General features: G+C 41.5%; 1 protein-coding gene across 2 annotated transcripts in view; it reads right to left on the reverse strand.

Moving 5' to 3' along the window:
- Positions 1 to 18,162, reverse strand: part of LOC113063233 (tumor necrosis factor alpha-induced protein 2-like) — a 33,601-nt gene that overhangs the window by 3,837 nt on the left and 11,602 nt on the right. The window contains exons 2-12 of one of the 2 annotated variants that reach the window (XM_026233479.1): positions 11,424 to 11,627; positions 11,173 to 11,331; positions 10,205 to 10,835; positions 9,992 to 10,106; positions 8,254 to 8,376; positions 3,832 to 3,926; positions 3,661 to 3,753; positions 3,301 to 3,427; positions 2,331 to 2,456; positions 2,013 to 2,168; positions 537 to 658 (exon numbers count right to left, since the gene is read on the reverse strand). In XM_026233479.1, coding sequence (XP_026089264.1) covers positions 537 to 658; positions 2,013 to 2,168; positions 2,331 to 2,456; positions 3,301 to 3,427; positions 3,661 to 3,753; positions 3,832 to 3,926; positions 8,254 to 8,376; positions 9,992 to 10,106; positions 10,205 to 10,835; positions 11,173 to 11,331; positions 11,424 to 11,627 — 1,951 coding nt within the window. The remainder of the gene's footprint in view (positions 1 to 536; positions 659 to 2,012; positions 2,169 to 2,330; positions 2,457 to 3,300; positions 3,428 to 3,660; positions 3,754 to 3,831; positions 3,927 to 8,253; positions 8,377 to 9,991; positions 10,107 to 10,204; positions 10,836 to 11,172; positions 11,332 to 11,423; positions 11,628 to 18,162) is intronic. The other variant, XM_026233480.1, reaches the window with a different exon arrangement.

Below are 18,162 nucleotides of genomic sequence, written 5' to 3' on the forward strand. Positions count from 1 at the left end.
GTCTTGTTCCCCTAATCATTCTCGACACAGCTGGAGTTTCCTGAAGAGGAACGTCTAAGGTTATGTATGTAACCCTGGTTCCTCGAAGGAACGAGACGCTGCGTCGCAGTGCCACATTTCCGGCATCTCTGGTCGGCGCTTGCTTCATCCTTTGAGGCTGATTACTGGCTTCGCCGCTCATGCTTTTATGCCTCCTGGTCTCTAACGCCACCCGCCTATGACGTCTCGCCCTTCCATTGGACTGATTACACACGTTATTCAGAGACGTAACACTGGGGGCATTCCCCAATCATTCTCGATGCAGCATCTTGTTCCTTCGAGGAACCTGGGTTACATATGTAACCTTAGACGTTTATTTGATTTTTAAATTATTCCATTACTTTTTACTCACGATTTGTACAGTGTCTCAACTTTTTTGGAATCAGGTTTGTAAATATATGTATGAAGAACGAGTGTGAAAAGAAGATATTTAGCTATAGTCTCTTCCTCAAAGGTAAAATAACTGCATCTTGCCAGCTCCTATCTAACAGACTTACCTCATGTCAGGATAGTCTCTTGCCAGAGTAACAATCTCAAGTTGTAAACTCCCAGGATCCTGCAGTCTCAGAATCTCTGATAATTTGGGCAGAATTTGACAGAACCATTCCTCTCTGCATCCCTAGAGACGACAATATACCCAATTTAGAAAACTTTTAATGTGGAGTCATAATTTCCCTCTGCTTTCCCAGAATTCCTTATGCTGTTTCAAACAAAGAGAATACAGTAAATATGGCCATATTTTGTCTTTCAGTATTATCTAGGGACCTTGTGTGTTTTTTTTTTTTTATTACAACACCCCCCCCCCCCAACACACACACACACACTCACATCTGAATTTAGTGTGGTGTAGTCGCACAGGATAAGCAAAGCCTGTGATTTACTGACTTATCTCCCGAATACCCGGATGTCAAGGCTTTCTCGTTCTATGATCTGGTTAGATGGATTTAAAAAAAAGAAACTAATATAGTCTCGTGCACTGTTGTCATTTAGGTTTTAGCAGGTTAAAATAATATCCCAAGCTTTATGCTTGATTTATTTGTAATACATTAACCTTAAAACCTTTTCAGCTTTCTCTTTCTGTTAATTGTACACAAAATACTATCAAACACTCCAACGCAGCTCCATTCTTCACGAAAGATGTATAAAAGGGCAGACAGAAAACAAAAACCTCGAAAAATTGCCAAATGCTGGCCAAATCACAGAGATGACGATTTGCAAGGGACTAATATGATCACAGGACCTTGGTGTTCAGCAAAATGTGATAGATCATTCTAGGGTTTTAATTATTAGTATTCCCAATGCGAACAACTGAGATAAAAACACATGAAACAAACATATTTACATCAAAACTTCATTACAAGAACTGAATAACATTGAACAGGGGAAAAGTTCACCCAAAAATGAAAATTTCCTGAAATTTTGCTCACCAATGAATCCTCTGCAGTGAATGTAATTTTAAATCAATGTTTCTGATCAAAATATGAATCCAAAATTCACAACAACGCTTCCTCCAGTGAAAAGGTCCATCCCTTGTCATCATCTCACATCAAAGTCCACTCACATATTTGTTAAGAACTGTTTTCAGTTGTAAATGGTGCTTGATCCATGCATATTTCTCTCCTGATTCAGACAGACAGCAATGTCATGGATAGAGGACTCTTATTTGAGCCAAATACAATGGTTTGAAGTTAAAAATTATCTTAATGATGATTAATTCATTAACTGGAGTAATGTGGATTACTTGTGATTTATTGTGATGTTTTATCAGCTGTTTGGACTCTCATTCTGACAACACCCATTAACTTTAATGTTATATACTGTATATACAGTGTATATAAATATATATAAAACATCTGTACATTAACTCCATTATCAGTTTGCAATGTGCATGAACTTTGCACTGTGCATATCTTGGACACATGTGAGTACATGGTTATGCATGCATTGTTGTGTGGGTCTGGATATGATCTCACCACTCTGGCAAACACAGAGCAGATTTGATTGCTGTCGTGGCAGATGAACTCAGCAGCTGCTTCTTGCTGCTCTTTGTCTTTCAGTTTCAATTTTCTCTTCATCATTCGCCTCACATATTCAACCATTACTTCTAGATGCAGCTCAGCCATTAGCTCCTATAAACACACAGGTACACACTCTTCATATACCTATAATTGTATCTTAAAACAATTAAAAAAACACACCAGATTATAGAGACCAAAAATAAGATGACACATCTATTAACATCATGTTATAAGACTGTCAGAAATGAAATTTGCTGCAAAAGTGGTTCTGACCTCTCTGCAGACAGACTTTAGCTCTTTGAAATTGTCTATGTTACTCTCAAGCGCCTTCACCAGCTCCTCCACAACCTCACAATGTCCAGCGAACCAAACTGGAGTCCACAGTTTACGGTACAGCGGCTGTGCAGATAAACAAATGGGTTATTTCCTAAATGTAAGGTTTAATTTAAGAAGTTAATATTAAAAGAAGCATAATAAATATGAAAGTAAAGCATATTATGTAATGTATCTAACTGAAGACATCTGTGTTGTTTCTGGAACAACTATCCTATAGTATAATCAAAATCCATTCATTATGGTCTTTCCATAACCTACCTCTAAAAATCTGAGAGAAATTTTAAGTTAAAGGTTTAAAAAAGTATGATTCAACTGACCACCACTGGTTGAGCCGAAACATGTCAGACCTTTCAAGCAAACATTTATTCATAACCATTGATTGAAATGCTGTTCCATCTGAGGGTTGTCCCTTTATAATTATGATTAAAAACCACGCTGTGTATTGTGAATAATAATGTTTTACACTTTACATAATTGTATAAGTTGTAAAACAATACAAACAGGGTAAAAATGCGTTTTAAGTCTAGAAAGATTTTAGTCTCCCCCTCCCTTGCCTCACAGTGCTTTGGTCCAAATACCTTACAAGTACATTTTTTGCTGGATTATTTATGTCCCCTTCAAAAATAGCTCTTGTAAAATGTTGTTTATTGTCCCCCCAAATGTTACACAAAATTTACCCGCCTGGTCCCAGGACCAACGGGGATGTTGATGCATGAACTACTTGGCTAAATCCAAGTTTGTTAAATTGCTGTAGTATCAAATGCTGACTTCTAAATTGTAATATCTGGATGAACTATAAACACTTCACTGGCCATCTTACATAAAAAAAATGAGATGGAAAATGTTGATGGGGCAGTATCTCAAGGTAAATAAGTACAATAGCTTTACATGATGTTTTGTTCTTTACCTTCAGTTCTGTGTGAATATGACTGAGGAAGTATCTGTGACAAATGTTTTTGAGATCTGCTAATGTGGAAAGGCAAGCTTTTCTAGTGTCCTCTGTGAAAGGATGTTCTGGTTTTTGTACATAATCCCTGAAGATATAGAGAAATAATGGTTGGTATAATTTTATTGTAATTATGACAGTAGACTTATTAGCATGTTAACAGAGAGCTAGAGTTTATATAAAATAAAATTTTATTTTAATGATTTTAAAATCAAGTATGAATAACATGATGCATTATACTATAGTGTCATTTATAAGAACTTTAAAATAAATAATTACATTATATTGTAAAAGCATTTTTCAGTAATCAGTCAAACTCACCTAAACTGGTAAATATTAACCAGAGTAGCAAAGAGAGTTTTAGGAATGTTTTCTTGTTTTCTTTTGACCAACTCCTCCAGACTTGTTTTATAGCTGCAATTAAAAAAAAAAGGAGAAAACGATCTTATTAATGTACTTATGTGAGACTGTGACTAGTGACTAGCTATGTACCTCTGAAGAAAGCTGTCCAGCTGGTTTAGAAAACTCCGGGCTTTACTTTCACAACTCAAAAGTGTGTTGACATCTTTTACAGCCCCATCAACAAGCTGTAAAAAAAAAGAAAAAAAAAATACACTTCAATAATGCTAAATGTCTCTAGGTTACTTATGTAACCCTAGTTCCTCGAGGGAACGAGACGCTGCGTCAAATGCGCTTTGGGGAACGCGTTTAGCATGAGCGACTCTGAATATCATATCCAATCTGTCTTATAGAAGAGCGTGACGTCACGGGCGGGGTGATGTAAGCGACCAGGAAGCTATAAAGGCACGAGCCGCGCAGCTGGCTTCAGCTTCGAGTACCAGCAAGCGCTGGCAGGGGTGCCAGGTGTATGGCCTCGAGATGCAGCGTCTCGTTCCCTCAAGGAACTAGGGTTACATACGTAACCTAGAGAGGTTCCTCTTCAGGAATTCGAGCTGGGTCAAATGCGCTTTGGGGAAAGAGTGCCAACGCCACCAGACTACCAAACCCCTGCCTAGTGTGTATCCGAAGAGCACAGCTTAGGACGAGAGGACTGAAGTGCCTGGAGTGACTGGCATGTCTAAGCCATAGAATCTTGCAAAAGTAGGAGGCGTGGACCACCCCGCACCATTAAAGATGTCCAGCATGGACACGCCTGCTAGAAAGGCCTTGGAGGCCGCCATACCCCGTGTAGAGTGAGCCTTGGCTCCCGACACTGGGGGACGACCAGAGGACTCAAAGTGGCGTTGATAGTCTCAACTATCCAACGACTAAAGGTCTGCTTAGAAGCAGTCCCTCTTGGGGGGACCGCAGCATACAAGCAATTGATCCATTTTTCTCCACAGGGCAGCTCTGTGGACGTATGCATCCAGCGCTCGAGCTGGACACACACAATTTAGCTCCTCTTGGTTGAGCTCCTGAAAGGGAGGAGGACAGAAGGCCTCCAGCACTACAGGTTGTGGTGTGATAGAGGGCACTGTAGGAACATATCCCGCTCGAGGGTATATGAACAATTTGGTCATGCCAGGTGCAAAATCAAGATAGGTAGGGGCCAATGAGAGGGCCTGTAAATCTCCTACTCTCCTCAGAGAGGTAATGGCCAACAGAAAGGCGGCTTTAAGAGTCAGATGTCTGCGAGATATCTTGAATCTGTTTACAGAGAGCTTCTAACACCACACCCAAGTCCCAGGGGGGAACATGAGACCGTACTGGAGGTCTCAGCCTCAGCGCACCGCAGAGAAAACGTGTAACTAAGGGGTGTCTTCCCAAAGACTGGCCATCGAGAAGGGAGTGGTAGGCCGCAATGGCCGCCACGTAAACTTTCAATGTGGAGTGGGTCAAACCTGGAGAGAGCCTGGCCTGTAGGAACTCCAGAACTGTACCAACTGTGTAGTTTGCTGGGTCTAGCTGGCGGTCACTGCACCATGAGGTGAAGAGTTTCCACCTCAAGGCATACAGTTTCCTCATTGAGGGAGCTCTGGATTGGAGGAGGGTCTCAACAACCTCGGTTGAGAGACCAGCTGCTAATAGTTGTGCCCCCTCAGGGGCCACACCACAGCTTCCATAACTCCGGGCGAGGGTGAATTATCGTGCCCTGCGGCTGTGAGAGTAGGTCTGTCCTGATTGTTATCTCCCATGGAGAGCCGTCGAGGAGCGAGACCAGGTCTGAGAACCATACTCGGCCCAGCCAGAACGGGACTACTAATACCCGTCTGTACCATAGCGTCCAGTCCCAGAGGAGCTGGATGAACTAGAGAGAACCAAAGGGGATACTCTCCATATTTGCTTCACCACCTCTGGGTGAAGTCCTCCCCCATTCCCATATTTAATTTCCCAGAAATATATACTGCTCTTAATGAGAGGAGTTTGCTCTGGGACCACACCAGGAGCTGGTGCGCAAGCTTGTACAAAGGGCGCGAACGCAGACCTCCCTGGTGGTTGATGTAAGAGACCACCGATGTGTTGTCGGTGCGCACCAACACATGGTGACCCCTTAGGTCTGGGAGGAAGTGCTTCAGTGCATGATAAACTTCTAGCATTTTTAGACAATTGATATGCCATGTTAGATGGCGACCGCTTCACAGACCACGGGCAGGGTGGCCACTCATGACTGCACCCAAGCCGGTGAGAGATGCGTCCATCACTAGTATTACACGGCGACAAGGAGCTCCCAGCACTGGGCCCTGATTCAAGAACCAAGGTTTCTTCCACATGTCGAAGGCACGGAGGCAGCACAGCATGACCTTGATAGTGCAAAGTAGATTTCCCCTCTGGGAAAATCCCTTGGTCTTGAGCCACCACTGTAGGGGTCTCATGTACAGCAGGCCAAGACGTATCACGTTGGACGCAGCTGCCATCAGACCCAACAATCTCTGAAATTGTTTGACAGTAAGTGACTGGCCTTCTCTGACTCTCTCGAGTGAGATGAGGATCGACTCGATACGAGCAGGGGACAATCGTGCCTGCATCGCAGTCGAATCCCATACTACACCTAGATAGGTGGTTCTCTGAACCGGAGAAAGTACACTCTTCTTGGCGTTCAGTCTCAAACCCAGCTCCCCCATATGTGCGAGAATGACATCTCGATGCCGAGCCGCAACCTGCTCTAACTGAGCTAAAATTAACCAATCGTCGATGTAGTTGAGAATGCGGATGCCCTGCATGCACAGGGGAACCAGAGCCACGTCTACACATTTTATGAACGTGCAGGGTGAGAGTGCAAGGCCGAAGGGAAGTACTCGATATTGGTAAAATTCGCCCCTGAAAGCGAACCTCAGAAACTTCCTGTGTTGTGGAAGGATGGATATGTGGAAGTATGCATCTTTGAGTTATATTGTGACAGACCAGTCCTCGGACCTGATCTGACCTATAACATGCTTGATCTTGAGCATTTTGAACTTCAATCTCATAACTGAACGATTTAAGACCCTCGAGTCTATAATCGGACGCAACCCCCCAATCCTTCTTTGGGACTGTGAAATACCAGCTGTAGAACCCGGACTCCCTGTCTTAAGGACGGACCACCTTGATGGCCTCCTTCTTTAATAGGGTTTTCACTTCCTGTTCCATTACCAGACCCTGCCTGGGGCCGACTATCGCCGGAATGACCCCGACGAATATCGACGGTGCAGAGCCGAACTGAATACGGTAGCATTTTCTACTGTGTGCAGGACCCATTGAGATACATTTGGCAGTAGTTTCCACGCTGGTAAATAATCTACTAAGGGAATCAGTCTCTTGAGACTGACCTCTGGTGTAAGAGGCCCCCGCAGGGGCAGCGACCATCTCAGCCCTGCTGAGGTGAGACCGGCACCGTGTAATGTTGTGTACGCCGCTCTACCCCAGTAGGGGCCGCCCTCTGCAGTCGTGACCGAAACATGTCAGGACTTCTTAACCGAGGGCCTCACAGTCTGAAGTACGACCCTCAAATCCGCCTTAGGCTGGGAAAACCCTGCTTCAGAGCGTTGCTTTAGCCTCCATTCCCGACGCAGGGGGAGCGCGGGTGGCACCGCTCTGACTATAGACTGAGAGGGCTGCTCTTTAAACAGTTTAAACAGAAACTGATGCTTGTGTAACTGTTTGTCTGTGCAACTGATGTTTATGCAGCTTATGTTTGTTCAACTGCGAGCTCATCATCGCCCTCCGTTTCAATCTCCTCTGAGAAAAAAAGGCAGTGCGTCACAGCCGTCACTCGGGGGGAAGGACCGCAGCACTTGGGCTTCCGCACCCAGAGATCGGGCAGATCTGGCGGGTGAGGTAGGAGATAGGGACGCGCCCATCTCCATACCCTCCAGCAGATCTTATCTGCGAACCCAGCGAGTGCAGGCACCGTTCCGCCTCGGCAAAAGCGGGACTGACACCGCGAGGAAGACTCCCCCTCGAGAGAGTCCTCCAGAATCGAAGCGTCCACACTGGCTTGTACCAGTGCAGGCAGTCGGCTCCCTGAAGAGCTGAACAGCGTGCCTCAATCCCAGGCAGACCGCACACAGTCCGTGTATTCTGATGAACACACAATCTGAAATGTGATCTGGATTCGCCTTTCAGATGTCTCGTCTTAGCTTTGCTCTTTGACTATTGCTTACTCTTTGAGGAGCTAATAGTGACAAACAACAATAAATAGGACTGACAAGACAGAATGACATGCACACAAACATGCACACACTGAAATACGCGAGGCTGAAGCCAGCTGCGCGGCTCGTGCCTTTATAGCTTCCTGGTCGTTTACGCCACCCCGCCCGTGACGTCAGGCTCTTCTATAAGACAGATTGGATATGATATTCAGACGCTCACGCTAAACGCGTTACCCAAAGCGCATTTGACGCAGCTCGAGTTCCTGAAGAGTCTTACTTTGAGTATACCAACATTTAAAACTAAAATAAGGTGATGGATAGAGAGTCAATATAGCCCATAACATACTGGTAAAACATCAATAGCAAGGTTACTGAAGTAGTATCCGTCCATCAGCTCTGGTTCGATGCCATCACTCCATTTTTCCGCTTCTTTCTCTAAAGCATTGGATAACCAGTTTCTGATCTCGTTCTGATGAGAGAAAATAAGCAATAGGAATAATCATTTAAAACCTGCAGAATTAACTGATATGAGAGAGAAGAACATTAACACTGTGTCTACCACAACGGATATGAGTAGTATGTCCTGTCAAAAGCAAAAGCGAATTCAGCAAATGTTCTCCTCGTTTTAATTCTAACTTCAGACGCTTGTGCAACTTCCACCAAACGGGACAAATGGCTTTGGTTTTATACACATATACATTATATGCAGTGCCAACCACAAATACTGGCACCCTTGGTAAATATAAAACGAAGGTGGCTGTGAAAATAAATCGGAATTTTTATCCTTTTGATCTTTCATTTTCATTTCATATGAAATAAATATTTTTCTCTAGTTCACATTAGCCACTATTATTGGCAACCAATTATTACAACATCCTTTTCCCAAGATAACAGCTCTGAGTTTTTTCCTGCAATGCCTGATGAGTTTAGAGAACAGCAGTATATTTAAGTGTGTGCATGGGGTACTTTTATCCCTGTTTGCACCAAACCCATCTGGTGAGTTTGCTGCTAAAAAGCTTTTTTTTTTTTTTTTTTAGTTTCATCTGATCATAGAAGCCAGTCCCATTCAAAGTTCAAATCGTGTCTGACAACTGAATATGCTGGAGCTTCTTTAAGGATGAGTGAAGATGATTTTTCTAGAAACTTTCCCAAACAACATGTGGTGCGTTTTTTGTTTGTTTGTTTTTTTAGGCTTTCTGACCCCAAGACTAAACTAATCTCTGTGATTCTGCAGCTGTGATCCTGAATCTTTGGCCACTAAAACTCTTAACTCCTCACTGTCCATTTGGACAATATAGACACACATCCTCTCCCAGGCAGATTTATAATATCTTTAGTTAATAGGAACTTCTTAATTATTGCCCTGATGGTGGAAATGGGAATTCTTTATGCTTAGCTAATGCTTAGCTATTTTCTAACAGCTGCTTTCTATTTTGTGAAGCTCAACAATCTTGTTCTAAACATTAGAACTGTTCTTTCGTTTTACTCTTTGTGATTCACGATTTAGAGAATTTAGCCTGTGTGTCCTTCTATTTATAATCCTGTGAATCAGCAAGTCATGGATGGAGAACGCTCCTAGTCACCCTGGTGTACTGAAGAAAAAAACACTGTAAATCAGAATGGGAATATACTTCAGAGATATATTACTAATAGAAATATACATGGGTGCCTGTAATTGTGGCCAACATCCATTGGAGAAAAACATTTATTTCACAATGTGAGTTTTCCCCCAATTTAAATTGTTTTACTTCAATGACAGGTTATATTTATTTCACAATGTGAGTTTTCCCCAAATTTAAATTGTTTTACTTCAATGACAGGTTATAATATATATATATATATTTATTTGTCATTTTGTCTTATCCATGCTTGTACAGCACTTTGGGTAAAAAAAAAAAAAAAAAAAAGTGCTTTATAAAGAAACTTTTGTGCACTTTTTGAATGAAAAATCTAAAAGATAAAATATGCAGATTTATTTTCACAGCCACCTTTGCTCATATTTACCAAGGGTGCCAATATAAGTGGTTGGCACTGTATATATATAAAACCATTTGCAAAAAAACATCGTTGATGTACTGAATAACCTCTTTGTAGGAAAAGTACTGTTCCTCTAATCTCTTAAGGTCTTCTTCGGGTAACAGAGGTCCAAGTGATGAACTGTTGATGTGCTCCTCTAGTTCTTTATGCTTCAATACGTCTCTAAAAAAGAAAATGAAAGAACATTAACATTTATGAATCTGAAAATGTATGTAAAACAGCATGCTTTTAAAGGATTAATGTTGTTTACTGGCCATTACTTTGGGTAGTACTCCACAATCCAACTTAATATATAGAGGCAGTCCTCAGAACTGATTTTGGATCTGGCAAGCTCTTGAAGTCTGGTGGAAAAGGTTTGATGGTAGAGCTGAGCATATGTTCTGCAGATGTCAAAGTCCGGTGGGTAACACTCTCTCAGATTTCGGACCACTCTGAGCAGATCTTTCTGCACTATTTTGCCCATTCGGAACACCTCTCTCTTCAAGGAGGTAGACAGTATATCTGTATTATTCTCCTCTTCATCTGCATTCTTCATTCGTTCCTCCACGGTAGTCTGGAGTAATGTGTCATGGATCTGTCTGCACCCCGTGGGCCTCCATTTTGGGCGTTGATCCTCGGAAACTTCCATCCAGCGTCTGTCCTGTGCCTCCTCTTTAAGTATTGAAGTCAAAGCACTCTTGAGCGTCTCCTTGCTGTCCTCACTGAAGGAGTCATAGATGGCCAATCTCAGGTGCAAAATAAAGATCTCATAGTCAATATGAAGCTTGTCTTCCTCATCTTCTGTCCTGCCCACTTCTTTTGAACCAAAGAGACATTCCTCAGCTTTCACCAGCTGTTGCTGTGCTTCAGCCAAACGGTTCTGCTCAAGGTTCTCTTTGAAATCCAATTCCACTGCATTATATGAGAAGATATCTATATTATATTAACTTGTCTTATCAGATATATTAATCCTTAGCTCCTGATCATTCTCATGTATATGGCATAGCAGGTGTTTTCAAACTTTTTGATGCCAAGGATCCTCTAATATATTTGCAAGAGACCCATATTAAAATATAGCAGCTGTTTTATGAATTGTTATATATAAAAATGTATTTACACTTGAGTGGAAAATATCAAGTGTGAAATTAAGACATCTAATAGTAAAACAAATAAGAAAAAAAATATCTGGGAAATATTTACTTTTTGATTATGTTTACAGGGCATTTTTTCCCTACCAGCTATACTATACCTGATGGAGTTCCAGGGGATTTTGAATTCTTCTGCCGTTTCTTGAAGTCAAGAATTTTAATTTTTTCTGATATTTTGATTATGAATTTTTGTTTCTGACATCTCACTTCAGAATCACCAGTAGACTCTACTGTGCCTTCAATGGTGTCAAGGTCCACTTCTATAGTATAAACCAGAAATTAGAAGATGATAAGAAACTTGTTTTCTTTAATTTACAATCATTACAATTTATAACACATTGAGATATTTTACCTAACAGTTCCTCGGAGCTGAGAGCAGCTTCAGATTTTGGATTCTTTTTGTGTTTTATAATATTTTTGATTTTCAAATTTTTTGGTATTTTCATTTTGTGCTTTTGTTTCTGACATTGTTCTTTGGCCTCTTCATCAACTATGCCTTCAATGCCAATTATTTCTTCGCAGATTTCTTCTGACTTCTTGTATTCGTCAAGGTTTTCTGAAAATAGAAAATAATCAGAAACAAATATAAATAAAAATATTAATCTTATAAAATAAAAAAACCCTCATATATATAGAAATATTGGGATGGAAGGAAGTGTCCCAACGTGGTTATCTTTTATAAAGTGTTACCACATGTTAGAGCTCAGGGTAGGGATAGGAGTTACTGTTTATTTTAACATCTGTAAACAAATAACTATAACAGACATCATATGAATTGACTGCAGGGATTTTTTAGGCCAATTGGTTAATGAGGACCAGTGTTGGGTGCAATGCATTACTAAGTAATTAATTACTCTAATTTAATTACTTTAAAAACAAAGTAGTTGGTTAGTCTCAATGTTTCTGTTATTTAATTACATTTAATTCTGATGTAATTACATTGAATATTGTATAGACTACAGAACAATTCTAAATGAAATATTAGTGGATTTAACATGAAATGAACACTACTTGGTCAAAAATAAAGTCACGCCTATATTTAAATATGCAAATACTGAAGATTTTAAGACTGAATCATTAATGGAGTGATGATAATATGTTTCTGGCATGTTGTATGTTTGGCAACAAATCTTTTAAGCTTTTTATTTCTCAAACAACCATGTTAGAAGAGGTACCCATCTACAATGGCAAGTTTCATAAGGCTCAAATTGTTAAAGACTGGCCACCAGAGAGTAAAAAGTATATATATATATATATATATATATATATATATATATATATATATATATATATATATATATATATATATATATATATATATATATATATATAATTTAACAACTATTATCAAACAATTAAAGTCCTATTCATTTTGTAATATAAATATATCTTGTAGGCTATATGAAGATCAAACAGTTCACACAACTGCTGTTTCCGGAGTAAAAATAAGGGTAGTTTTTCTCTTTGGTCTATCCTAAACAAATAGCAGGACTTATTAATAAAGAAAATGCAACAAAATTTTCTGCCAGCAGGTGGATTTCGGCAGGAATATAGCCATTTCCAGGTAATTTACAGTAAACAAAGCAAAGCAGCACCTGACTTTGAAACTTGCAGTATTTATATTTAATCAATTAGCCTTTTGAAATGTAAGCCATATCTCATAATACATGTTAATTTTTCAAATATATTGGAGAAGATTGTGTATGCACAGCTTAATGATTTTTTTAAGTACAGCATTTTGGATAGATTTCAGTCAGGGTTTAGAGCTGACCATTGTATGGAGTCAGCTCTTTTGTTGGTTACTAATAAAATTCTACGTGGGACTGATTCTGGAAGTTGTGTTGTTCTGTTACTTTTAGATCTTACCGCAGCATTCGACACAGTTGACCATAAGATTCTCATTCGCCATAAGATCGCCTTATTCCCCTTTCACACTGCACATCGGACCCGGCAAATTGCCGGAACATTGCCGGGTCGCCTTCTGTGTGAAAGTAACCATGTCCTGGGATTGATTCCAGTATTGAACCCGGGTCGGGGACCTAGTAACATTGCCGGGTTCAACCTGAGACGAGCGCTGTGTGAACAAAAGCCAGATCTAATGCCGTGTCGAAGTGACGTGCGTTATCACGCAACTCTTTTACTGGCTGTTTTGAAGGAAGATCAACATTTGCGATGAAAAAATATGTGCAAATACTTTGCCCGTGTATTTGCCGGAATCGCAGTATGAAAGGGGCTTTAGAGACCATGTTGGCATTCAGGGTTTAGCCTTAGAATGGTTTTCTTCATATTTAAAAGAAAGGACTTTTTCAGTCAGTCTAGGGAATTACTCTTCATATGTTGGCCCTTTACATCTCCCTCTAGGATCAATTTTTTTAAAACGTGGCATTCATCATTATTTGTATGCTGATGACTCACAAATGTATTTACCATTGAAATGCAAGTATCACTTATCCATTCAGTCTTTGTACGGTATGCATGTTTTATAAGTGTTACTTAAAGTTTCAAATGATTTTATGATGTCAGCTGAGTCGAAAGAATATACAGTGTTGGTTATATTGGACCTCTCATTGGCCTTTGATACTATTGATCAAAATATTATGATAAATAGACTTCATGATCTGGTTGGTATGTCTGGATAAGTTTTAAAATGGTTTTCAGGTTCCCACCTGTCTGGTAGAAGTTTTAGTGTTAATGTGAATTATGTGAAAGATTATGTCTGAAACTGCAGAGTTGTCGTGTGGGGTACCTCAGGGTTCTGTTCTGGGATCTATTTTGTTCCTCTTGTACATATTTCCTCTTGGTCAGATAATTAGTCAGTTTATCGACATATCATATCATCTTTATCATTGTCTTCTTTAGTCAACTGTCCGACTAGTATCAAACAGTGGTTATGTGAGAACTTTTTGTTTCTGAATTCTGACAGGAACAGAAACATCCCAAAGATAATACAACATTGGTGACTTGGGCACGTCTATCCAAGAAACTGTTTCTTTCAACTGAGAAACATTTCCAAATTAAGATCATTTGTGACTAAGGGTGAGTTGGAGATGATATTCATGCATTCAATAGTCTTTTTACTTGTTTGAGTAAGAAGGAGCTTTATCATCTCCGGGCTGTTCAGAACTCTGCTGCAAGGCTTTTAATTCACATTAAGAAAAGAGAACACATCACACCGGTTTTAGTAGCACTTCACTGCTTACCAGTCCAGTATAGAATTTATTTTAAAATCCTGGTTCTTACTTTTAGAGCCCTGCATGGCCAAGCCCCTACCTACATCACTTGATACAGCTTCATACTCCTAATCGGAGTCTCAGGTCATTAGATCAGAGGCTATCACGTGTAGTTGTTCCCCGCACTTATTTTAAAACTAGAGGGGACCAGTCGCATTCCGGGCAGTCGCTCCTAGGCTGTGGAATGCTTTGCCTCAGTTTCTGCATTGTGCGAACTCAGTGGAATTAAAAAACAACAACTTTGCTTTTCAAGCAGGCTTTTGTTGAGTTAGTTGAGTTTTTTTATGGTTCTTTGTTATGTTTGCATTTAAAATTTTTGTTGAATGTATTTAAATTGTTATTGTATAACATTTTAATGTGAATCACTTTTGTGATTTGTATCTGTCAAAAGTGAAGGCAAGGCGGATCCTAGACAGTGCAGTTGGGAAACACCTGATGACGTCACTCCCTCTCACTCGCAAAAGTTCGCTAAAACCCGGATTGGGACGGAGGAACGATGGAGACAGCCTCCCAGCCACAAAATGGGTAAGTGACTTCTCTTTTATTATCATTTTACCCTGTGGTTGGTTGAGGCTCTCGTCTAAAACCCAGTTACTTTGTCCCTGTTCTGGCGCGCTGCGAGAGGGAGGACTGCCCGGAGAGGAATCCCCACCCTGATAACAGGGATGTCACTTGGTAGGGGGAATGTGAAGAGTCAGCTGACTCCTCCCTGATTATCATTGGCACCCCCTAACGCCCCTCCCAGGCTCCTGACAGGGGTGGGTGTGTGAGAGAGGAGGGGTGCTGGATGAGCCAGGGCTGGCAGCATGTGATGAGGCACACCTGAATGAAATGGAGCCTCATCACCACAGCTGTTGAAAAGCCCAACGGTCCTCTGCTCGGGAGACTGTTCTCTTCCCTGCGCATGCACACTGGTGTCCTCGTGGGTCCAGGAAGGGTGCGTTGAGAGATTGCCGCACCACTCGAGACGTGAGCTGCTGGACCCGCAATCCGGATGAGAACCGCACCCGTTTACACGTCCATCAGGCCAGAATGCCGGGCCATCCATTCCCTGCACGCACCGCGGCCAACGAGAAGGATGCACCTTACCTGGACCCTTCCTCTATGAACACTGCCCATCCCACACGAACCCCGCAGCACGACAAGGACACCAGATTCCCTGTTGATTTTCCCTGTTCTTTGGCCACTTTATTTCCCTGTTTTCCTTTTTTTCTGTTAATAAAAGCCTGACGCCATGCCCCCTGTGTCTGTCATTTACACCTCCCTGTCAATCTAACATCTGGGAATGGAAATGCGCTGAATGTTTGGAAACTCTTGGTCCCATGTACGCCAGGCTTGGAGCAGTTCGTCTGGAAGTTGAGGGTTATCCCATTCCCTCTTCTTGTCCCACAGACACTAGGATTAGGACTTAAGCTCTTGTGGTGTAAGGGACGATGTATCCCAGGGGATCATACTGACTGACTAGAACCTTGTAGATATGATGATATGAGATTTGTCCCTCCATGTTGGAATGAACAGTTGAAGATAAATATTTTCTTGCTGTTATATTGTGTCATATGGTGTGGAATGTACCACAACTCCTCAACTTGCTCCTCTTGTTCAGGATATATCACTTGTGAATATCCAGCTTCTGTAATGTCTGTAACGGTGAAAGGAGTGGCAGGAAGCAAGTGCGAGTAAATTAATATTTAATGATATTAAGGACACAATACATGAAGATGGAAACACAGGTGATACTTGGCCAGGGATACACAGTCCAAGTAGATGCAGGTGAGTGGAGGATCCGAAGTGCGGTGATGAGTTGGCAGCAGGAGAGGGTGACACAGGAACTTCGGGGAAGCAAGCCGAGAGTTAAGTGATGTTCCAATGGTTAGAAGCGATGCATGGACGGGGTTCCAGGGAGACACAGACATCCAAACTCAAAAACAACAGATAGCAGAACATCAGACGAGGAACAGGAAACAATGCTCTGACAAACACAAGACACTAGACAGGGCAATATATAGGGATGAGTAATGAGTGACAGCTGTTGCTGATGACAACTAGCGGAGATGCCCACAAGAAACAATCAGTGCTGACGCATGACACACAGACTTCACCCACATAGTGAAAAACCCTGATATCATGGTTTACCAACCGTGACAGTACCCACCCCCCCCCCTCTAGGAACGCCTCTTGGAGTTCCCAGAAGGGCCTACCTGCTGATTGTAATCATCAATAAGGGAGTGATCCAGTATGACCCTAGCAGGTACCCAACTCCTCTCCTCCGGACCGTAACCTTCCCAGTCCACCAAGTACTGGAATCCTCGCCCCCTCCGTCTCGAGTCCAGAATCCGATTTACCAAATAAGTTGGCTGCCCATAAATGCAAGATTAAAGGAACACTCCGACTTTTTGGGACTTTAGCTTATTCACAGTATCCCCCAGAGTTAGATAAGTCCATACATACCTTTTTCATTTCTGTGCATTATGTAAGTGTTATTTGACGCACCCACCGCTAGCCTAGCTTAGCACAAAGACTGGATGTAAATGGATACTGTTAGCATAGTAATCCCAATAACTGACAAAATAATGCAGGTAGCCACTCCACCCAAGTAACGTTAGCTGTGCTCCTACGCCTAGGGAGAATATAGTTCCCAGTAATTATACGATTAAAAATGGTCTCGGTCTCATATAAACTTGTTATTTGTACACGCTGTGACTATTCAGATCACAACATGTAAATAGGAAAATGTTTGCATTATTTTGTCACTTATTGGAATTACTATGCTAACAGTATCCATTTCATCCAGTCTTTGTGCTAAGCTAGGCTAGTGGTGGGTGCCTCAAATAACACTTACAGAACGCACAGAAATGAAAAAGGTATGTATGGACTTATCTAACTCTGGGGGATACTGTGAATAAGCTAAAGTCCCCCAAAAAGTCGGAGTGTTCCTTTAATGTGATGAGGATTAATGCAAGAATAAAACACGGGCTTAATTTTGGACACATGGAAGGCGGGATGAATCCTCCTGTACGCCAGAGGTAGTTTGAGGCGGACTGTCACCGGACCAATGATCTTGGTGACAGGAAATGGGCCAATAAATTTTTTTATTGGTTAATTGCGGTGGCACCTCTGGACAAACGCGTGAGCGGAGGGGACCACGACTTCAGACTCCAGACTAGGAAAAACAGGTGGCTGGTAACCTAAGCTACACTGAAACGGAGAAAGGCCCGTGGCTGAAACTGGTAACGAGTTGTGAGCGTACTCCACCGTACCCCGAGAGTTGTTGGCTCCAGGAAGAAGGATTCTTGGAGACTAAACATCGCAAAGTTCTCTTTAAATCCTGGTTGGCTCGCTCAGATTGCCCGTTACTCTGAGGGTGATAGTCCGAAGACAAACTAACCGTCGCTCCTAACAATTTGCTAAATTCTTTCCAAAATTTGGATATGAATTGGGATCCCCTGTCAGCAACCACAACCACATGCCATTAGAGGGCGGGAGGGCGGTAACAAAATCTAAAGCGATATGTGACCAGGGTCTCGAAGGGACAGACAGCGGTTGAAGATACGCATTATGAGTCATTTTCTCCTGATAACCCAGAAAAGAACTGAAATTACACTTTCATTTTTAATCGTACAGATACGAGCAATACATCAATTTAATCTGTAAAGGGTCTACTTTTTGGATACAGACATAATAACAAGAAACCTTTGTGCACTTATAAAATAAAGATAACAAACAAGGTGTGCTGTCTGCAGCCTTTGGCTTCACTGATCTTCATTTACAAACACGTCATTAAAATGAACTGTTACTCCGTGAATACTCAACGAAGAGACATGAGAGATATCTATATAAAGTTTGACATGTCTACTTTTAAAC

This window comes from Carassius auratus, chromosome 45, assembly GCF_003368295.1.
Source record: "Carassius auratus strain Wakin chromosome 45, ASM336829v1, whole genome shotgun sequence".
NCBI lineage: Eukaryota > Metazoa > Chordata > Actinopteri > Cypriniformes > Cyprinidae > Carassius > Carassius auratus.